This window comes from Phoenix dactylifera, chromosome 3, assembly GCF_051530095.1.
Source record: "Phoenix dactylifera cultivar Ajwa chromosome 3, Ajwa_hap1_PhDact_Kaust_v1.1, whole genome shotgun sequence".
Classification (NCBI taxonomy): domain Eukaryota; kingdom Viridiplantae; phylum Streptophyta; class Magnoliopsida; order Arecales; family Arecaceae; genus Phoenix; species Phoenix dactylifera.
In genome coordinates, this window is record NC_143192.1 from 53,906,689 (window position 1) to 53,929,867 (window position 23,179).

Consider the following 23,179-nt stretch of genomic DNA (forward strand, 5'->3'; position numbering starts at 1 on the left):
TCAAATAACAACCAAACGCGCCTAATTCTCCATCTTCTTGGATAATTAAGGGATGCGCCCTCTATATTGACTCTTTGGGAGAAATACAAGGACACTTTTTTTGACTCGAGTAGCACTGAACTACAAAACACACTGTAGCTGCCAGCTTGTAGTCACCATCTGCCTCCAACAGATGTTATATGGTCCAAAAAAGCTTCAGAATGGCCTTCCATTCACGGCTTGTATCTTTTGAATGCTTGGTCTATCTTTCGCGACATCAACTGTTGGATCGCATCACGCATAGCTCAGAAAGCACCTTGAACTCTTCACTGCAATCCAATAGTGGACTCGTGCGAACAAAGGTGAATCCTACTGATATAACCTCTGTCGTCCATTCCCTGCTCAACTCTAAGAGCTTCACCACACCCTTAATTCCCCAAGTGTGGTTATTGATGCACTGCAACATGGGACATACCGCACCAACTGCCATGGAACTGGTGCTCTCGGCGGAAAGGAGTGGTGCAGGGAAGCAACACTCTCTAAATTAATGATTAATGCTTCTGATCACCTGCAATCAACCACCATGAGAACACCTCAAGGAGTCAAGGGACTCCGGAGTTGCAAGAACCATTCCTAGATGAAGCCCATAAGCCTAACTTGGTTGCCAGTGGGACAAAGCAAGTGATTCAATAATCGCTATGCATGAAGATATACATAACAAATTTCATTTTTGTCTTTTTAACTCCTTTGCTCATTGCTAAAGCGCTAAAATTAGATCCAATGTGTATCAGATATTTATATATCACTCTAACTGGAAATTGTATAGGCATGAAGCCCATATCTCAGCCTTTTATTATCTAATAGGAAATTGTATAAGCATAATCACAGGTCTATTTGGACACTTCTATGGCATTCATTGCACAAAATAGGACGATTGAATCGTCTCATCACTGATTACTTTTTTAAATAACATTCAAGGCCTATCCAGCTTTTGGCCAGAGGCTATTAGCAGGGTAGGATGAGTGAATTCGCAAGCATCTCGACAAGTTTAACTTCCAGAGGCTATTAGCAGGGAGGATGAGAGAACTCGCAAGCATCTCGACAAGTTTAATTTCAAGCACAAAAGATGCAAAAGATGGTAGTCTACATTACCGACAATGACTGAAGTCCACAAACAAGAAAAGCAAATAAATGTGGCAAGCCCAATCAAGGCAGCCGCTAAAATCTTCTATTGTACTAAAACAAGAGATCAAGGACAAAAAAAGTAGGCCATTACTAGTTATAGCTGTGAACCTATGTAAATAATACTTGATCCTAAATTGTTACAAATGATATTAAAACAGATCTAGCCCATAGCTTATATAGACTAAAAGCCACCACAGCACGGATCCATTAAGACAGACCATAGACCAATCATAAACCTAGCCTATGACACATGTAAACTAATTGAGGCTGACCACTCATCGTGCTTGTAATTAAATTTGAATGAATTTGAACATTTAGCCCGACAAAGATCTCAGGACACAAAAAAAAGAACCATATGAGGACAGACGTATGTTTTAATCCCCCATTAGTTATGGGCCAAAGCCTCGCCAGCGACCAACAGATGAACAAAAGAAATATCAAGCAGCGAGCCCAAAACACAATGATAGAAGAATTGTGCATGGAAACTCGACCAAGCAGAAGATATTGCCCCAAAAGCTCCATTAACCGACTCTAAAGTTAGCAAAGGACAACAGATGGATGGTTCTGCCGGTAACGGAACTGTCTTTAACAAAATTAAGCATGTCAAAAATAATATCCTTCAATTTTCAATAGCAGAAATTTGCTAAAACATAGCTCAACCAGATTCAAACAAACAAAATAAGGTAAAAACAGAACGGCTTAAAAAGCTTCTTGGTGCCTGTGATCCAAATGGAAGCAGCTTAAAGATCAAAAATAATATCCTTCAATTTTCAATAGCAGAAATTTGCTAAAACATAGCTCAACCAGATTCAAACAAACAAAATAAGGTAAAAACAGAACGGCTTAAAAAGCTTCTTGGTGCCTGTGATCCAAATGGAAGCAGCTTAAAGAGCTGCAGCTGCTGCAGCCTGCCTCCTTGGAGTTGCTTGAGTTCCTGAAAGAGGACAATCCAGATGATTAATATAAATATGATTAAGAAAAAATGAAACCAAAACACTTCAGTTGATAATGATGTTACTGGACGGTCATAGCCAGTGATCACGTTAAACAACGCTATATGAGAAAATCACAAAAGAATTGAACAATGCCATGAAGCAGCAAGCAGGCAAAAGAAATTCACAGATAAATATAAAAGATAAATAAACCACTGGCCCTTTGTTATCCAGCCAAATCTGCCAAGGCTAAATGGACCAACATATATGCTGCTCAAAAACAACCCTATGATCTGATTGTAGCTTTTGCTGCATCCATAAAGGAGTAATACCTTCTCTGAAATTGCTCTTGAACCTTCGAGGCAGATGACGAAGATACCTCATCCTTCCTGTGCCTGTTGTCTTTCTCCTTATGGCCTTCACGCTCCAATTATCTGTTCCATGATAACAGATGTATGTAATGTTTGTCACCGATTAAAACCACTTCATAGTAAGTTAGGTGGCAGGTTGTCCTATCAATGAGGTTGAGGAAGAACATAACATGAAGCAACTACACTTCACTTGATGAAAACATGTCACACATGCATTTAGCATGAAAATTATATAAGAAAACCTTGTATTGACAAACTTATGAAAATCATGGAAAAAATGAAAATTAGAAGTATGCATGAGCAAACTGCCGCAAAATTGCTGGGAGTAATGTGCTTGGGCCAAAGGATCAGTCATCATATAATGGACCAAAGGTAGACTATAATATATCATGAGACAAAAATATACGAGTAGCTGCATAAAATTAAGATGTTGCTTGCTCCCTTAAAAAATACAAAAAAAGGCTGACATTCAGAACTTTTATAATTAGCTACTCAATATTGAAATTTCTATATATCTTATAATACAACAATCTAACAAATGAAAAACAAGGAGAAAAACTGAAGCCAAATACTATAAGCAGATATATCATGACGATTGTACTTGGCTAAGACTTTGATATTTAGCAGTTTAAGGCTGAGATATTCAACCAATCTTGGGCAATTAAAAATGGTTCATAAAATTCACGAACATGTTAGCAGTTAACTTATTTCACCTAACCCCTTGCTGATTCATTTTTACATGTTTTTTAAGAAAAAACAACAATAAATTTCACCTCGGTCCATGTTTATCAGGAGAAGCAAAAACCACATTAAATGACAAAAAAGACACAAGCAAATCCACGGAGACTTCTGCCACGAACTTCAGTCCATATGATGGGGAAAAGGTGAAATATTTAATTATAAACAAAGTTTAACTTCAAAAGCTAGAGTTTAAGGTTTCTAGTTAAATATCAATGAATCCTTAATTTTATTAATAAATTCTAACTAAATGACAGTTGAGGAGTTAAACATTCAGCTGTTATTGTTATAATGTGGAATCAATACCTTGATATACATTTTTTAAACCATTGAAAAAAATTTCATAGTCAATCTCACACACATAAATACATATATATGCATACATATACACGTATGTACAGGAAAAAAAAAGCATGCATGTATCATGTACGCATATGCAAAAGAGGTGCAAGTTTGTTCTTGGTTGCTGATTACCAGGGCTACTGAAACTCCAGATACTGGCATACTGCAGCTCAGCAATTAATGCTATATGATTGTCTTTGCTTGAGCCATGACTACATCAATTTAGGTGCAAATTTATGTTGTGCTGTTGTATCCCAACTTACATCCAAGATGGTCATAAGCTGAGATGCAGCTATTAGTCCTGCCTTGGAGTGCAAATCCAGCGCTAATCAAGGATTAGTCATCCATTCTGATCTAGATCTAAGTGCTCCCCCTCTTTCCAATTCCTGCTATTACACCCTTCCATCTTCCTTACCCCCCTTCTCTCCATTTGGTACTGCAAAGGATATCCCCAATCAATCCCAGGAACCCCAGCAGCAGCATCCTTCAGAAGCATTCCAAGACTCAACTAAGATGTTAACTTCCAACTTAATCTTGATCATTACTCATTTGACAGAGTAGTTTGTTGCACCATTTTTTGCATAATTTGTAGTACGAATTACCACTTTAGTGGTCAACATATACTGCACCAAAACGGATCATCAATAAATGATGAACTGCTTCCTCAAATTATCTCTTTTCTTAGAAAGGAATATTACATGGAATAAAAGAAAATTAAAAACAATTGTAATAAAAAGTTCTCATTTCAAATGATATAACCACTTATCGAAAATCAATGAACATCTAAAGCGATACGCGCACCTATACCAGTTCTTCTAATAACGTATTCGTTTTATTAAATCAGGACACATTATAGAGAAACTGCAGTCGATTTTTATAACGATACCAAAAATATTTATAAAAAACCAAGTAAACGCAAACAGGCAAAACACATCAATGTTCCAAACAACGATTATCGATTTACAGAAATTTATCCAAAAAGTAACACTACAAAAAAAGAATTACGTGTTAATATTTCATTTATTTTCCAGCAAACAGAAAGCCTCGGTTCCATCTCCTTGAATGAGTTTCTGTTAAAAAAATCTATTTTAACTGGAAAATTAAAAAAAACAAGACATCGAAAAAACAAGCGATCAAGATCGGATCGGCGAGAGCACTTACACTTGCGGATTCGAGCCGCGGGGTATCCACAGGAGGCGCAACGGCTCTTCTGGAGGTGAAAGCTCCTGCGGCCGCACCTGATGCAAAGCGTGTGGGTCTTGTTCCTCCTCTTCCCAAAGCTCCCCGTGCCCTTCCCCTGCCATCAAACCAGATAAAGAAAAGATAAGCCAACGTTCAAAACTAGGGTTAGCGAAGGACCGAGAGAGCGTTACCATTCTGGAACGGTGTTCTCCCCGGTCGCCCCTTCTGAGGTTGGCTTGACGGCGGGACGAGAGACGAGCGCAGTCTCGCCAAAACCCTAGGAAGCAACTCGAGCACCACAGCTTATAGCCCCTCACCCGATTCTCTTGCCCTTCACCTTCTGGTGAATTACAGGAATGCTTTGTCAAATCCAATGGCCGAGATTGGAGATCAACGGACACGCAAATTCTCACCTGGCCATTAAGTAGCCGGTACATGGAGGAAACATGGTTCATCAATGGTTATTATAAATCAGAAAAATTATCGGTTACATATGATCCAACTAAGACTCTAAATGGGTCATGTTGATTCGTGACTCGACCTATCTGATTCAATCTAATTTAAGGATCCATGGGCCCGGGTAAGGCTCCAAATTTAGACCCGCTTCATATTTTGGATCAAATCTTGATTTATTGAGTTATGACCCAACCCTATTGTTAGGTATAATTTAGGTCTTCTCATCTATTACCCGATCTAACTCGAACATGATATATCCATTAACTCGAGGCGAGAGGGGGTGGTGTTAAGCCGGTTTGCCGTTTACAGTCTACTTCTCCGAAGTTTCGATTAGACATTAGTCCTATATAATTGTGGTATCCATCATCAGTTGATTGGTTTAAAATAAATAGTGTCATCAATCCTACTAATCCAAACTTTTTGCTCTGATTTTATTTATATGGTATAGAGGATGTTGTGGCAAATTGGATAGATGAATGATATTCTTGAATGAAAAGTTTGACTTTTAAATTATAGATTGATATTGTGATTGACTTGGCATTTTATCCATGCTCTAGTTAAGTCCATGCTCAACTTTTGGAACTTTTTTTTAATTATTTTTAAGCCTTGTTGGCAAAAAAATATCATCCCAAAGAGCCTGCTTGGTACTGTTTTTTTTTCATTTCTTTTTTTTAAGTAAAAATACGGAATTCAATGCAAAAAAACATGTTTGGTTATCCTATTTCTATTTTTATTTTTTAAAAATAACTTTCTTTATTTGTGGAAAACATGAAATTAAAAAAAATTCACTTTTGGTTTTTCTAAAAGTAGATTTTCACCTTTCTCTTTCTAACTCCTCTTCTTCCATCTCATCTTGCCCTTAACTCCATCGCCCCCGCCCAACCATATCAGCTTCTTGGGCCTCACTGACTATCTCCCTGCCTGATGCTGAGCTATCCTCTCATCTCCGGATGCGTCCACAGCTCCATCCCCACTTTATTTTCTTCTACTTCTCCCTTGACTACCTCTCCACCTGACATTGAGCTCTTTCTTATCCCTGACTATGTCGCCAACCCTATCCCCCCTCCCTTTCCCTCATCGCTGATCACATCGATGCCCCTCGTTGTAAAACATAAAGAGCGAACTAAACATATTTTCTATTATCAAAAATCTAAAAAAAATAATAAATAATTTTTATAATTTTTATTTTTTTAAAAAGTGACAATAATGCCAAATGTAACCTAAATGTGTCATAACTTGCTTCTTAAAGAGATATCATATTTTGTGATGAAGCTAGAATTTTTTTATCCAAAATTAACTTTTTTTACTTTAAAACTTCATATGTGAGGTTTGGAACCAACTCGAGCCTGATCTAGATCTAAAATTTTTTGGTTGGGATCGAGTTATATATAAATCTGACCCGACTCAAATGACTTGTTGGATTAAAAATTTTAACTATGGATCCAATACAATCCGACCCGATCCAATCTTTTATTGGGTTGGGTCTAGATCCAATATTAGAATCTGAATAAGGAACTAGGTCAGGTCGGGGTCATTCATGACTCAATCCTACCCGACCCATTTGCATGCCTAGGTCCAACCAATAATGCCTCTTATAAATCAGCCCACTTCCATGGCCATGAATATATATAATTCTTGCAAGATATCGATACATTATTATATATACTAGCTTATAACCCATGCAATACACGGAGTATGATTTTTTTTTCCTTCTTTTTTCAACTGATTTTGTAGCATATTATACCCTTGTTCTAAGATATACTTACTCTTTATTTATTTAGTTAAAGCATGTCAAAAAATAGAATTGTTTTAGATTTACTTTATATGTTTTCAAAGAAAATTTTTGATTAGATTAGTTCTAATAAAATTAGTTTATATGTTTGAGGTTATGAGAACACAGGAGGAAAATCAGATGTAAATAAGAGATATAATAATACTTTCAGAGTATTTTCCTTTTGGATTTCCATCATCAAATATTTTCTAGGTATTTATTATAATTTATATTAACTATACAAAATTTTTGCTAAACAAATATTTGTCCCCCCTAATTTTGCTTAACTAAAATTAAAAATTTCTTATTTCAAACCATATGTATATGAATTATTCTTATTTTTAGGCTGTTATTTCTATTTTTTCTCCCCTCTTTGTTGAAGATTAAAGTGGAATATTACTTTTATTGAGATACGTTGCTTGATTTATGAAATGCTTCATTTTTAAATTTACAAATCATCACCCAAATTAGTCTGCCTTTAGTTTTTCCTTTGATTTCATATTTATTTTTTGCTACTATATTATATTGTTGTTTGATTTGGTACATGATTATTTTCTTTTTGCCCGGTTTGCCTTATTAACTCTATTTTATGGTTTCAAGATTATAATTTGTGCTCTAGTAATCCTTCAGTAATATTATGTTTATATTAGATGAGGCATCTAATATAAAGTTGAGTTCTACAGCAAATAATTACAGGCATGTAGAATTTCAAGTGTCTCAAAATTTTTAAGGAAGATTTATATAATATACAGCTACAATAATAAATAAATGATTGGATATCATAATATAACTACAATTTTTACCATATCCAATCAATAGTAATTATGTATTACTATTAGTACAATATTTTATATATTTATTTTTAAATTATATGGACCAACTTTTACCTAATTATTTTAAAGATGATTGATATAGGATAAATAATATAATATAATATTCATTATCAAATATTAATAGATTATAGTATATTATAGTATATAAATATTGTAATTTATACGAAATTGATCTATTATATTATTAATTATTGTATATTATAATATCAAAATATTGTTGTAAATAAATATTATCAAAATATGTTACTAAGGGATTATATTAAATATATTATACTTTGCTATATCTAAGATCTATTATAATATAGAAATATATATATAATATAGAAACTTAACTAAAGCACTCCAAAAAATGAAATTGTTTTAGATACACTTGGACGGAGAATTATTTGACTTTCATGAGTAGAGACTATTGTGAGGCAATGCACTTTCTACATATTTGAGAGACCCATCTTTATTCATATTTGAGAGGCCTATCTTTAATTTATTCAAATGATCTCCAAGCTTCGAAGATTCCCCTATCAAAAATGTCAATGATGACAAAAACTGACTCTCAAATCTTTTTTTAAAAGGCATCGAATGTTTATTTCAATGTAGAATGCAAGAAGAATTCTAATACTTGAAATTATGTTGATGTAGTATCAAACGAGCCCAGTAACACGGTGCAATCAATTTGACCAGCTCGCAACCAACATGACAACTCTCAGACCTCCTTGATATGATCAGACTAAGCCAACTCTCTCCAACTAGACGATCAAGTCAATCAAGTTAGAGGCAACCGACCTCTAAGGTTGAGCTCTCCGACTTGGCCAAAAAATTGCTCATTTCAGCACCAAGCTGAATAGGGTGCTCTCATCTTGGACAATGCTCGAAGGTGTGAGCTCCAGCTAGCCCCCACTCTTATAGATAATTACAACATATTCTGCCGACACTCTCATCTAGGTTGTTACAGCATGATTCCGAGTGATTACAGCAAAATTTCATATGGTTATAGTGGAATCTTCAATAGTTACAACATTACTCTAAGTTGCTAGGGCGCAATTTTCAAGGATTCCATATCAACTATAAAATAGATCCTTAGGGCTCTATATAAAAAGTAATCAATTAATCTCTAGCTAAACAACACTCTATTCCTCTAACTCCTTCTTCATTCCCACTTAGACATCTTTTTCAAGGGCCCGGACAGAGCAAAAGTCCAATAAATTCTTTGATCTTATTTGCTATTTTGCAAATCGATGAAAATAACCCATACTTCGAAGATCGGCAACAATAGAAGATATGCTTCTTGCCATGAATGATTTGTTGTGAAAGTGGAAACATGAGATTAACTATCTTTAAGAAATAGTGAGATGGACATGCTTTTGCCTTTAATTCTTTACTTTGAATGGGAGAAAGATAATATTGATCATTTGCATTCTTTGATCAAATTTTATTTATATAAAATTAAATTTTATTTGTATAAATGGGGAACAGAGAGCTTTGGACAAGCAAAATTTTTAAATTAAATTTTATTTATCTAAAAGGTGAAGGAAAAAATTTGCACAAGCAAAAAATTTTATTTTGTATATATCTCTGTCTATATGTATATTTTTATTATATATCTATATCTATATCTATATATACTATATTTATTACCTCCGGTTCCAGATCGGAGGAATCACATCCATCCGTTTGATATTTTACGTACCTCAACTCCCACGACCATGTCCGATGCTCCCCTCCGCACTATAAGTTAAAAAGAAACACCCGACGTACACGAACTCCCAGCGGAAGCGCCGCGAGAGAGCCAGCGAGAGAGGCGGAGGCGGAGGCGGAGGCATCTCCTCGCCACCTCCGTACGCTTCCTCGATTCGAGACGAGATCTGGGGTTTCTAAGACCAGGGCTAGGGCTCCGATATCTCTACGTCGCCGCTGCAACCATGCTCTCGTGGAGGGACAAGGTGGCGGACAAGCTATCCCGTCTTCTTGCCGACCCGCCGTCCTCGCCTTCCCCTCCGGCCGCCGGTTTTTCCCCCATCGCTGACCACGAGTCTCAGGTAATGCCTCCCGCTCGATCCTTTTCTTCTTGCTTCCGTTTCTTGCGAAATGTTTCATCTCTTCTTGCGTGATGGGCCGCGGAATCTGATGGTACACTGCCTTTTCTTGCCTTCGATTTTTCTAATCGCAATAACTTCAAGTTGAATTCAAGAAAATTAATGTGTTTCTTTTGATGGATGTATTCTTGATTAAAGCTTGTGTGTGATCAGATGAGTGTTGGAGGGACATTCGTTCTTTCTTTCTAATCTTGATTCTTGGAATTATGGTTAATTCTTTTTTTTTCTTCATAATAGTACCCTGTTGGACGGATGCCATGGGTAGGGCTCTGCGTTTTCTCTTGAGATTCTTTATAGAAAGGGTGGATGCTGTCCGTCTTTTTTTCGCGAGTACAAATCATGCCATAGGCTTTTAAAATGTCATTCCCTGAAAATGATCAATTTGATGCCTTTACATTAGGGTTTGCGATTTATTTGCCTGTCATTTTAGTTTGATCTTTGATCATGCGAGCTTGACAGGTATGTCATATTTGCAAAGAGTTTTATGAAAGGACGAGAGTAGGAAGCCATATCTGCTTGAAAATTTGGAGAGTCCCAATACCAGATTAAGGACTTAGCATGGGGAAATTTCAACAACAAGGAAGTTCCAAAGGCCATGTAATTCAGAAACGAGAAGAAGCAAATCTGATTGTTTTATGAAAGAAAAGGGAGGCAGTAAGTCAACCGAAAGGTTGGAATTGGGAGTTAAGGAGCATGACGATTTTTGTGAATCCTTGGAGATTTTAACTTGCGGATAATCAAGGTAAACTTTGCAGTGGTGGCTATAGCCTTCGTATTAGTTTAGGGTTTAAATTAGGTTTATCTTTGGCTAGTCATAGCTCAATTTTTCTATGGGTCTGTTTAAAGATTCCTCCATGGCACTTATTGTCTTAAATGACATATAGGTTAACCCAAATTTTCCATGAGAACCTATATATTCAACTATAAATAACTCACAGTTTTATATTCCTAATAGTGACAACTTTAATTCTACAATTATGCTTCAATAAATGAATCTTAACCACTCATATGAAGACAAAAAAAAGAGTGCAATAAACAGTAGAATGGGTAGTTGAGTTGGAGAGATTTCGGGAAATTTTGAGAAGCAAATTTTGAAAGGTAGTTGATGGCTAAAATAGTACCATTTAAATGTAATTAATTGACCAATAAGAACATGAAACAAAATTAGTGATAACTGGGGAATGAGCTTAACATTAACATTTCCCTTTTTCTATATGTTCTGCTTTACTTTCTAGTTTCTTGATAGCCAGATCAGCAATAGGTTTTAGTTCTTCAGACACTTTGATCAGCACTAATTTTATTTATGTTTTGACTTTTAGGTTTTCATTTAAATATATAAACAAACCTCAATATGTATTCACACATCCATTTGCAAAAAGACGTGTTCCTTAAGCATTTAGTTCGCCATATGGTTTTTGTATAGGATATTCTGCAGTAAATGAAACAACCATAGCAGTTTTAAATTTTTAATTAAGTAATTGGGATTTAATAGAAGCTTCATCCAATAGCGTATATGCAGATCAATGAAATATGAAAAATCTATCATTGACTATTGCATGAATCCCCTAGAAGAAACTGTTGCGAAAAAAAGTTTCATTATAGCACTGCTATCTCCTTTGTCTTGATTAATGATACAATGCTTCTATTTTGAAAATGTTATTGAGAACAATATTGTTAGCTGTAACTTGAATGATGATACATGGATTAAGACTTGATCTTCATTCTTTTGGCACCTGCCTGATTTCTTTAACAAGTACATTTTCTTGCTTTCCATGCCCATCATATTGGATATCTTGATCATTTCTTTCTACACGAGATTTGAATCACTTGCTAGTTAACAAAGACAGTTAGAGAAAATAAACTTTTAATTATTGATGAGACAAGATGATGGGAAGGATTTACAGCATTCTTGTGATACTTTGTTGATAACTTATATCTGTATGTCCTCATCAATGTTGAAAATAAGTTCTTCTGAAGATGTGAAATCAATTTTTTCATCCATTTAAAACCTAGCTATGATGGATTGGTTAGTGTCCCTCATGTCATATATGCTTCAATCCACTTTTTGGTTGCATAAGACACTTCAGCTGAACGTCTTTCCTGATCAAGCAATTAAGCAATTCATGTTGAAGTAAAATGACTGTATGATGCAAAAATATCCATTTCCATATACTAAGAATGAGTTGGTGAGTTAATTTTAAAAGAGGATGCAAAAGTCAGTCTCTTCAAAAGCATGCATTGTTCTAGTTTAACATTTATTACTAGTCTGATTACGCTATCTTAACATGATGAGGTGCTAAGCATTTAATGGCAGATCTATCTTATCTGTTTTCTAGGAATTTCTAATCCATTCCTGGTAATAATTTATGTGATTATAATAACTTATCTTTAAGAGCATGGGCTATACCACTCTATTCTTGAAGTTTGATTGTTACTTGCTCAACAAAAATTCAGATTCCAGAATGAAGCAGAACCCACTAATGATCTCCATTCCATCATATTTGCATATTTGAGTATCTTCATTTTGTAATTTCTTATTCAATCATACAGCATAAACATTTCATGTCATGCAGGCAGTGTACTTTTCTTCAGAGGAATCTACTCATTCCAAGAAATCTACTTTCTCTTCATACATTTCATCTGTTCTCCGTGCAAGTTCTGGTGGTGATGTGGGCAAGCCAAATTCACCTGCTTGCTCACATAGTAGAAGATTATTACCATCTCTCTCATTGCCTTCAAGATGGAAGTCCAGTGGTATCACGTGGAAAGATAGACCATTGGATTGTGGTGGAGACTGCAGAACTGAAAGCGAAACTGATGAAACAGTTGAGATTTTTAAAGAAAATCTGGAGCATGTCTCTGAAAGGAATATCAACAGCTCTAATGGAATTAAAGAAGCAACAGCTTCACGCGATTCTAAAGAATATCTTTCATATCTTTCGGAAAAGTCTGCATTTATATCTGCAGATTTGTTTGAGTTTTTTCAGTCATCCCTCCCTAATATTGTGAAAGGGTGCCAATGGATTTTGTTGTATAGGTAGTGTGCTGTCAATAGATTATTGGCATATGCTACTTAAGCTTTTCCTCCCCTTTTCCCTGATTTATTGCTGCTCTCTGCAAATGAAGGGCAGTACGTGGAAACATGGGATATCACTTCGCACACTTATCCGTAGGAGCGTTAATCTCCCAGGTCCATGTTTACTAGTGAGTTTATTCTTGTGTTTGGACACAAATTTTTCTGGTTATTGCTCTTAAGATTGGAATGTTCTTTATTTCTCTGCTTAAAAGCTATTGGTTTTGTGATAACAACAGGCATGCATGCATGTTGTAAATGTGTATGTTGTTAAATAATTATTTTGAGATATCTTCATGCTTTCTAGATTGCAGGAGATATGCAAGGTGCCATATTTGGTGGCCTTCTGGAGTGCCCTCTAAAGCCTACAGCTAAAAGAAAATACCAGGTAAGTCCCTAATATTTCACATTGCAAGCTGATCTCGTTATGACCCTTTGTTTGCTTGTGTTGCTTTTCCAGTGTCTTGAAGTTCACACTCATCATATTGTTTTTGGACAGGGGACGATCCAAACATTTGTATTTACTACCATATATGGGGACCCAAGGCTCTTTAGAGCAACCGGTAATAATCTTACTATCAATTTTTTTTTTTTCCTTTTTTTGCTGCATTTCAACTTCTATGCATTCAAAGTTAATCAAAAATATGTCTTTTTCAAACTCATCAAAGTGCCTTATGTTCTAAGGAAGTTTTGCAGGAGGGTTGGATGGTGGCATTAGGATCTAATTTTAACAAGAAATATCTATTATCATGTTCTGCTAATATTTGGAAAAGATAGCTTCTGCAAGAGGCTTTTTAACTTTAGTTTTGCCAGAAACTATGTGGTAAAAGTGGTATTTCTTTCACTTTATACCTTAACTCAATCTAGGAGTCGGGACAGTATTAGCATCAACTGTTCGTAATTTGCTAATGGTTGGAAATTTGTATCTTTTTATATAAACTGAAGGTTCAACAGTCAGATTCTATTAGCATGCATTGTTCTCATATTTGTGAGCATCATAAAATCTTATATGATTCTCTGACATCATCTATAAGAAAATTGACAGAAGTGAGATCTTTAAGCCCAATACTCGTAATTTTCTTGCACTTATGAATCCAAACTTACGAAATGTTATATTATGCTCTTCCTTAATCTCCACAAATACTTGTTAACCATGAAGAAGTTGCTGGGGGTTTATGGAAAAATAAATTTGAACTGATAGTACAACACATTTTATGATGTTTGGTGATGAATAAAAAATATTCAAAATTTTAAATACATAATTGGTAAATAAGGAATTATCGATGAACAAGGAAATGGTTGGCCTTACAGTTGTATGACGAAATCAGTCTAAACCAACTGATGACATTAGCTGTTGTAGAATGTCTCAAAACTTCAGCAATAATTGATCCAGAGTTTACATATAAAAATTTATCGATGAATCATAAGTCAGTTATTTGTACCGGTGTCATGAGCAAGTTGTATTTAGGGAACCTCACAGTGGGGGGTTTAGGTAGAGTGGTAAGTGATTTTTTCTCCTTCTGAAAATGGTGAAGAGACCTGTTGAGAGCGATTGGGTTGCCAAATTAACATGTGACTACTACTCACAATTGAGAAAATAGTTTCCATGGCAATGGTATTGCCTTAAGATCTGTCTAATTTGAAACTCAGTATCGAACTTTGGATCTTGGAAGTCTGTTGATAGATCAGATCATAAATGGTGAACCTTACCCCAGATAGATGAGTACAGTTTGGTGGTTCTTTTTGCTAAAGTTGCTATATCTGAAAAGAAGATGAAAAGGGTGGATGATGTGAGCACATTTACTCTGCAGATTCTGCTAGAAGCCTGTTTCATACACATCTATTTACTTTGTTGTGGCTTATTAGATTTATGTTATTTCACAGCAGGTATATCTTTGCTGTGTGCCTGTGTATGCCTTTTCTAGTAATTGAGATCATTTGTCTATGAAAAATTTTTCAGATATGTGTATGGTCAGAATCTATATAGTGCAGGAGTAACATCAAATGAAAAATATTTTAGCCAGACATGTGTTAATATCAGTTAACGTAACCCAAGCATGCCAATTGTCTTCTTGAGTATTTTTTCCCTCCTCCCTCTCTAATATTGGGATACTGCATAGGTTCAAATCGATACTATTACTTGTGCTTGAATGATCTATTGGCATTTGGTGGGGGTGGAAGCTTTGCATTATGCCTTGATGAAGATTTGTAAGTAAATTATTTTCTTTTTCTGTCAAAAAATGCAATATTTCTAAAATTTGAAATTCTAATGACTTCTGCCTCCCTCAAGTAATGCAGACTTGTACGGCCTTGCATTTTTTTAAAATGGATATAACTACTAATAACTGCAACATGTAAATTTTTCTCTCCTAACTTTTTCTTTCTTGTTAAAAAGATTACATGGAACAAGCGGCGCGAGTGAAACATTTGAGAACTCATGTTTGGCTCATAATGCAGAATTTGAATTACAGAATGTTGAGGTAATATCAACTCTGCTTTTTTAGGGGGTGGGAGGGGGAGTTTTATCATTCTTTTAAAGCAATATTGGTATGGTGCACCCCAATAGTTTGGATGGTACTATCTTTCTAATTGATTTGTTTATGATGATCGCAGATGCTAACCATTATCCATATAGCCACATCATTTCCTATACCACATTCATTCTATAACTTGCATCTGCATAAACACAGTTTATTTTCTGTACTGTTTTGGCTCGTAATACTAAATACTGCAGATTCTTTGTTGAGATGATAGGAGGAACTAAAGCAAGAAAAATGAAAGAGGAAGTTTATGGAAAGTAAGATAAAAGAAGATTGAAGTAGAGGAAGAAGAAGAAGAAAGGAAGGTAGATTAGAATAGGTAAAATCGTAAAAGAGAACATTGTAGAGGGGCAATCTCTTGCTAGAACATCCATCTCTAAGGCAGTTATGCCCAAAATGCCCCTAGATAGGGACTGACCACTTAAGGAGTTGAGAACGAGATAAAAGATAAAATGATAAAGTAGAGAAAGAGAATGATCAAATATAGTCCCAAGCTATGCTTTCTATTATGCTTATTGGAACATCCATCTCTTAGGTGGCTATGAGCAAAGTGCCGCCAAGTTGGTTTGACTACATAGGGTGTTGTTATAATGGTTATGGCTCAACAAAACATGCCCAAGTACATATAATTAAGGCCAGCCATAGAATGATAAGCGTATAGTCCTCTTCGATCCCAAGTTACAAGTTACCACTTTCTACTTCTCCCATAATGGTGGAACTTACATTTCTACAATAAGGTTAGCTATCTTGGCCTGAACTGCTCAGTTCGGAGCGTATCAACCCATGCCTAGCGGACACCAAGTCGAGATGCAAGTTCAGTTTGGAACAGGCAGTGAAGCTGCTGGGGGTCATTGTCTTTGGGAGAGAGATTGAGAGAGAGAAAATATGGAGAGAGGGCGAAGCGCATACATGTGGTCATCGGTGGAGGTGACAGCTGGGGGAGAGGGGGAGGTGTCAAAATCCTAACCCTAGCTGAATGCAAGAGGGAGGAAGAGTGATCGGAAGATGATGCGACTCCAAGTGGGGTCCTAGAGGAGGGGGGTTATAAAGGCAGCAAACTGCCTTGACCCAAGCACAATATGATTCGCCTCGTCTATCACTTGCTTCCTCCCTCTTGCATTTGGCTGTGGTTAGGGTTTCAATCCCCACCCCCTCCTTCCCTCCCTCCGCTGTCGGCCGTCACTGCCTCCAACAATGACATGTACGTGCTTCCCCCATCTGTCTTTCCTCTCTCTCTCTCTTGCGAAGATTGACTTGAGCAGCTTCACCGTATCTCGTCTTCTATCTCAATCTCTCTCTTCCAATGACAATGACAATGACGACCTTGGCGGCTTCTCCCCACTTTCTTTCTCCTCTTTCTCTCTTAGTTTCTCTCTCTCTCTCTCTCTCAAACAACAACCCTGGTGGCTTCGCCATCTCTCTCTTTCTGCTCTCAGTCTCTCTCTTCCGAAGGGAGCGACTAATTGTTTATCATTTTCCTAATTGATCGCGAACTTTTATATGTTTTACTAGCTCATACAAAACACAGTTTCTTGCATATGTATGGTAGCTTGGTTTACTGAAAACACCTTATTTCTTATATCAATGTTTTAATCCCTAAGTCCATGTGCTATTCAAGTCATTTGTGCACCAAATCTGACAACTCGACTTTTTTTTGGTTCTCGGTGTTTGTAGTTCCCTGCCAAAATGAGTAGTACTAGAAGCTCTTATTAGGAGACAAAAACCAATCTGTATCTGAAAATCTTTGCAAAACTTTTTTGTAGCTAAATACATTATTCCTTTCGCTGGGCTCCCTAGAAACCATTGCCTCCTAAGAGGAATTTTTTGGGTAGAACACACAAGCTCACTCTCCAGGTTGATAGCAAACTTCATGCCTCTCATGGTGACAGCAAACAAACTAGTTTGTTAGTTATCATTCTGCTTACCCTTGCATCATCCTATAGACCTCCATGATGCACTGCTTGTTCTGTTTTTTTTTCTTTTTGAGTATAAGGGAGGTGTTAAGCACCCAATTTATTGGATGTTTACAGAGGTGTTATCTCATGCCTCTGCAAGAGATGGAAAATAAAGCAGCAGTCAGTTCTGCATAATTTAAGGATTGGCTAGCCTGTGAATTTTGGGCTGGAGAACATTGAAACTTGCATTTATCTTAGCATATGCAATAACTGTCCAGCTGGAGAAGAGATCAATGATACATCCCAAGCTGGTTTCTGTCTCTTAGGAATTCTATTCTTTCTCCATTTTTCCAAAGCAAGCGAATGGAAGGTATTCTGACTTGAATACTGAGAGCGTTGAGGATAGATACCCAGATATTCTGAGAACAACAACAAGGTATCAGTAGGTGCTCAGCTGATTCCTTGTTTGAGCTGCAAATACTGCACACAGATGTGATGCCAAAACCTGTTGCAGTAAGCTTTTACTTTGTGTTCAGTTTGTCATGATAAGGCATCCACAGAAAGATTTTCACCTTCTCAGGTATCTGACACTTCCACATTGACTTGTAGAGAGGCAAGGGCCACCAATCCATAGCTTGGAAGTTCTGAATTCATTGCTTCTTCAACCAATCCATTTGATCTCATCAGGCCTGTCTTCTAAAGATACACTAGATAACAATTCTAACAGCTTGTGACTTTCTTGATCAGCCTGCTCAGGGAGAGACCTGGATATGTTGAGCTTTCAACTGCTATTGCGTGGTTTATACTTGGATCCATTGAGGCATCTACTGGATGTGCACTTACCATTTCCTGTTCTTGTCATAAAATAAATCACATGTTCTCACTTAAGATCTAGCTATTTTATTGCCCAAGGAAAATTTAGGGGGGCTCACTATTTGATATACAGATATCTGCTATACAAGTTTTCACAAACTACCTTTTGAATGCTGGTTAGTACTTAGTACAATATCAATAGTTACAATCTGTCCAGATAAAACACCTTTACAGTAACTACATATATATTGGAATTAATAACGGGATAGTGGGAAGCATGGTTGTTCTTGAGCCCATACTGATGTGGCCAGCTGCTACGTTGGGAAATGCTAGGTAGGGTTGGGGATATTATGGGTTACAGATAGGCCTAAAAATTGAGCAGATTTGAGACTGGCGTTGTCCATAAAAGGGTAATTCTCTCAAGATTTGTAATATTTTAAAAGAGGAAAACCAGAAAATATTAGCTGAATACTACTAGAGTTGGGATATTTTGATTTTATATGATCTTTTCTTTTTAGTGACGATTGTACAAGATTTCAGAAGATTGTAAAAGACTTTATATGATCCTTTCGATTTTATATGTATTCATTTTCTTTTTATGGATATTCCTTTCATGTAGTGCCATAAATGGACTTGTACTATAAAGAAGCAATAAGATATATCAACTACATGAGTGGGGCTGCCTACTGTGAAAATGAAATAGTCCTTTTTACAAGAAGTACACAGGGTTGCCTCTTTGTTTCTTGTTATTTTCTTTTGCAGTGCTTTGCTGGTTGTTATGACTTATATCAAGTCTACTTCAGTTTAGACCCGGATTATGATTAGCCTTTAGATACAATAGTATCCCTGATTGAACATGCAATAAAGCATGCTTCAAGCATTGAATTAGGGTTATTGGCCACTCCTTAGATCTCAACTATCAATGATTGATCTAAAGGTATGGTTATGTCGGGTGATTGATCTAGAGATACAGTTAAATCGGAACATTAACATGTGCTTGAATTGGACACCAGTTTCCATTAAATGTTTGTCATCAAGTAATGGTGCAAAACTAGTAATAGGCCACTCAAATCAAAGATCCATATTTTGTATCATGATGTACAATACTAAAAACATGTAAACTCAAAAAGTTATATGTTTTCGAGATCTCCTACCTATGCAATACATTAGCACAAAAATGGATGGCACCAATAGCGCTAATGTGGTAAAATGCGTTATACCTCAAATATTGAAAGCTTGCATTGTTCTTCATAATCCATGCATCTTAAATCATCTATAAGTCAGTTTTTTAATAGCTTTGGCTACTACTAAGCTGTAGATCTTAGCAAACATAATATCATGACATAAAAACAATCATATCTGCATTCACTTGATGCAGGGATAGGGAATCCCTATATATATATATGTATGTATGTATGTACGTATGTACGAACGTATGTATAGATTGATTTGGCTCCACTTGAGTGGACCTCCACTCCGATCCAGTTAGATCTAGATTAGATGATAAGGGTTCCACATCAATAATCCGAGTTATTGGATGTGATCTATTACCTCTAAACTGCTTACACACAAAAAATCATGTGATTTAAAGATCTGTAGCCTATACATCAAGTGGTCAAAAAATTGGCCAGTTTAAATAACATATATCAATATATGGTTTTTTGACCATTTGATGCATATGTTAAGGGTCTCTAATTCACATGATTTTTTGATGTGTAATTAGTTTAAAGATAAAAGATCTCATACAATAACTCAAATCATCAATATGAGACTCCCATCATTCAATCTAGACTCGATCAAATCTAAGTAGAGATCCACTTGAGTCTAGCCAAGTCAATCTATACATAGATACATATATATAGGTGTCCATACAACTCTAATAAGGTAGGTCCTGATCGGATGACTAGGGGCCTTCACTAATGATCCGAGCGATTGGATGTGATATACAATCTCTAACTTACTATCAAAAATAATATGATTTGAATATCCCTAGTTTATGCATCCGGTGGTTAAAAATGGACAGTTTAAATAATATGAAATAATGCATGACTTTTGAACTTGGGATGTATAGGCTAGGGATTTCCAAATCATATATTTTTTTGACAGTGAGCACTGAGTACTTTATGAATAGTAGATTACATCCAACGGCTTGAATTTTTGGTGCCGAGCCTTAGGTTATCTGGTCAGGATGGGCATTATGAGGATTATGCATATATACGTACATAGATACATAGATATATGTATATATATGTATATATATAGTAGGGCCCAAATTTTTCAATATATAGTTCAAGCTTGAACCTAACCCACAGTCTTAGTAACTGAGGCCAAGCCTGAAATCATTTAGTTGCACCTTTCATGTGGGAGCTGGTCCTTGAGAGGACTATCATCGGTTCTAGCCCAAAAAAATAAGCTCGAGGGCATAAAGTTTAGGCCTGATAGAATGATAAGTTCCATAGCTTTCCTCCAGCCAAATGTGCAATGATTTCTAATATAAAATCTTAATATTGGTGAACTAAATTTTTTTTGCTATCAGAAAACTGTATGCTTGCTGTCTGATTTGCTTGGGAACTTTAGTAGTTTCTTATTCATTGCTCGAATATTATATGGATCATTAGACCTTTATTCTCCCTATAGTGATTCTTCTGTGAACTCCAATATAGAATGTTTGATCTCAGGCTGAACAAACTAGGAACTCTCATGTTCTGCTCTAACATTCTTATTAAGTTCTTCATAGATACTGTCTCTTTCTTTTCCTTGTATCGGATAAGAGGTATAATACATAATAGTCCGGCCATATAATGAACTGGTTGCATAATCGACTTGTAACATAAGAATGTATATTCAGGATCAGTTGATGCATCTAAATTTTTCTGTAGTATGCCTTGCTTATTGTGATCCATGAATTAAATTCAAACATTATTGCCAGAGAAAATAAAGCTAAATAAATTCTTGATTTCCATCTTAAATTATTAAAATGATCTTTGTATCAAGACTAGTAAATTCCAGATATATGAATGTACTATAAATGCTCATCTTAATTTATCTCATGGAAAAACAGCACAATGTCCAAATCTGGCATCAACTGTTTCCCTTATCGAACATTTTAATGAAATTTCACTAGATTAAGTCTGTGTGTGATCTATTAGAGTGAGAAGAGTCTAGCCACACCGTGACATTTTTGGATCATTTACTGCTACCCCTAATCTATCAAGCTATTCCCATTTAATGCTTCTTGCTGCACAGAAATGTTGTAATATGCTGCATGTTTTAATAAATTTCACGATGATATTTAAAGCTTTATTGGGTACTAATTTCTCAGTATATAGTTGCTGCATGAGAAATCTCTTGAGTTTTTCTATTTGTTTCTCCAGTTATGGGGTTTCGCTCATTCATCACAATATCACACATAATTGTTGGTAGGATGCCAGCATTTTTGTTGTATATGATTTTGTTGTTCATTTGTTTTGACTTTTCTTTTAGATCAAGAATCCCAGTTTCAATTGATTTTATTACAATTTCTTGACTTGGATGTGGGACGATGTGTTGTCAAACTGAATACATGGATATCCGAGTACCTACAGGCTACAGGCAACCCTTCCCCTCGGGCTATGTCAAAGTAGAGACTCAGGAGAGTGCTTTGCAGGCCAATATCTCTGTGCTAATTCCACAGTAATGCCCCATAAGCCGAGTACTGCTCACCAAAGATATCATGACTCCCAGTAGAGTACTTCCGTGCAATCGATCTGTGAGTCACTGCGCTGCTCTTTGAAATACAGAGGCCAAACACATGGCATGACTATGCACTGCCATTGCTATACACGAGGTTAAGGTAAACAATTCCCTAGTTTTGCTTAGCCAACACACTCCGCAGCCTCTCGAAGCTGCGTCTGAGCCTTCATTGTTCCACTATCCATGCTTTTCCGCAAGCTCTTGTGCCACGATCTCGACCTTGCATCCTTAGCATGCATGTTCACACATTGCTGCACATTCACATGGCTCTTAAGGTCTATGACCGTACCGTCCAGCATTCTTGGTCTGTGGCCTGCTTGCATGTCCCTGCATACTACCACAACACTAGTATCCAAATTTGCCGATCAAGTAAATATATTTGACTAGTACAATTCTTGTATCACACTGGGCATAACCTTTTCGGCCATCTATGATCCTTGGCCCAATCCAAGGCACAATATAAGCCGGATAGCTCGGAAAACTCCCTAAGGTCAACCTTGTAGAAATCCCCTTTGTGAAATGGCTAGCTTGTTCGGCTAGTATTGCTCGAGATACTTTTGTACAAAGACCATTCGAGTGGGGCAACTTCTTGCTCTGTAATCATGCCACAGCAAGCTCGTATCCTACGGGCTTAGGGCAATCAGGAATACATACAGAGCATTGCACCCCTCCTCAGATCCATGAAAAATCCTCAGAGTATCCATATATATCTTGGCGATCGGCCATCATGCCAAATATCAAACTTCCCAAGCCCCCTAATATCATGCCATGGCCATCATGTGCCACAACTAACCATTGCTCTCTTGAATACCCTAGCGAGGCATCTACCTGATGATGTGCCTGGGGTTTTGAAAATATTGAGGAGCATTGCAGCTTTTGGCACATGCAAGATCCTCCACCACACCATGCCATGCTCACGCCCTGCAATGAGCCTACCTACAACTATATCCGCGACAATCCTCCCCATGCGAACTATCAATACCCTCGTCGATGTCCAAACCAATGCTCCCACATATAAGCTGCCACAACCAAAATTCCACTACAAGCATTGCAATCACAGTTTGGCCCACAGCCTTGGTGTCCTTCATCCTCTATCCACTGAGAATTCATCATCCACGCTGGACTCTCTTCCGCAGAACATCAAGCTGCTCGAAATCCTTACTTTGGCATCTGCCTCCATTCCTCTTCGATCTTCTGACCTCAAAACTGCATGGCACTCCATTGACTCTTCCAAGATTTAACTCTTG

General features: G+C 36.6%; 2 protein-coding genes across 4 annotated transcripts; one reads left to right on the forward strand and one right to left on the reverse strand.

Annotated features, from left to right (window-relative positions):
• Window positions 1–1,668: 1,668 nt before the first annotated feature.
• On the reverse strand, window positions 1,669–5,053 carry LOC103715423 (large ribosomal subunit protein eL37x-like). The gene is made up of 4 exons (XM_008803033.5): window positions 4,921–5,053; window positions 4,709–4,844; window positions 2,429–2,530; window positions 1,669–2,098 (listed from the first exon to the last, which is right to left on the reverse strand). The coding sequence occupies exons 1-4, from the start codon at window positions 4,921–4,923 to the stop codon at window positions 2,049–2,051; spliced, it is 291 nt and encodes a 96-aa protein (XP_008801255.1). The 5' UTR covers window positions 4,924–5,053; the 3' UTR covers window positions 1,669–2,048.
• Window positions 5,054–9,531: 4,478 nt separating this feature from the next.
• Window positions 9,532–21,712, forward strand: LOC103715422 (uncharacterized). 3 transcript variants are annotated; one of them, XM_008803031.6, is made up of 8 exons: window positions 9,532–9,822; window positions 12,453–12,916; window positions 13,011–13,083; window positions 13,260–13,340; window positions 13,452–13,515; window positions 15,073–15,160; window positions 15,348–15,432; window positions 21,575–21,712. In XM_008803031.6, the coding sequence occupies exons 1-8, from the start codon at window positions 9,706–9,708 to the stop codon at window positions 21,611–21,613; spliced, it is 1,011 nt and encodes a 336-aa protein (XP_008801253.4). In that variant the 5' UTR covers window positions 9,532–9,705; the 3' UTR covers window positions 21,614–21,712. The 3 variants fall into 3 exon arrangements, with proteins under 3 accessions (XP_008801253.4, XP_008801254.4, XP_038973058.3); XM_008803032.6 differs by having other exon boundaries at window positions 9,563–9,822; window positions 13,006–13,069; XM_039117130.3 differs by having other exon boundaries at window positions 9,563–9,822; window positions 13,011–13,069; window positions 13,267–13,340.
• The last annotated feature ends 1,467 nt before the right edge of the window (window positions 21,713–23,179 follow it).

Bases quoted from the DNA above. Each gene is read 5' to 3' on its own strand.
- LOC103715423 (XM_008803033.5), bottom strand. The intron at 2,531-4,708 runs GTAAGTGCTCTC...ATCATGGAACAG, and splicing joins CGCGGCTCGAATCCGCAAGT to ATAATTGGAGCGTGAAGGCC. The intron at 2,099-2,428 runs GTATTACTCCTT...GTCCTCTTTCAG, and splicing joins CAAGAGCAATTTCAGAGAAG to GAACTCAAGCAACTCCAAGG.
- LOC103715422 (XM_008803031.6), top strand. From the start codon at position 9,706: ATGCTCTCGTGGAGGGACAAGGTGGCGGACAAGCTATCCCGTCTTCTT. The intron at 13,516-15,072 runs GTAATAATCTTA...GATACTGCATAG, and splicing joins AAGGCTCTTTAGAGCAACCG to GTTCAAATCGATACTATTAC. The intron at 15,433-21,574 runs GTAATATCAACT...TTGTTTCTCCAG, and splicing joins TTGAATTACAGAATGTTGAG to TTATGGGGTTTCGCTCATTC.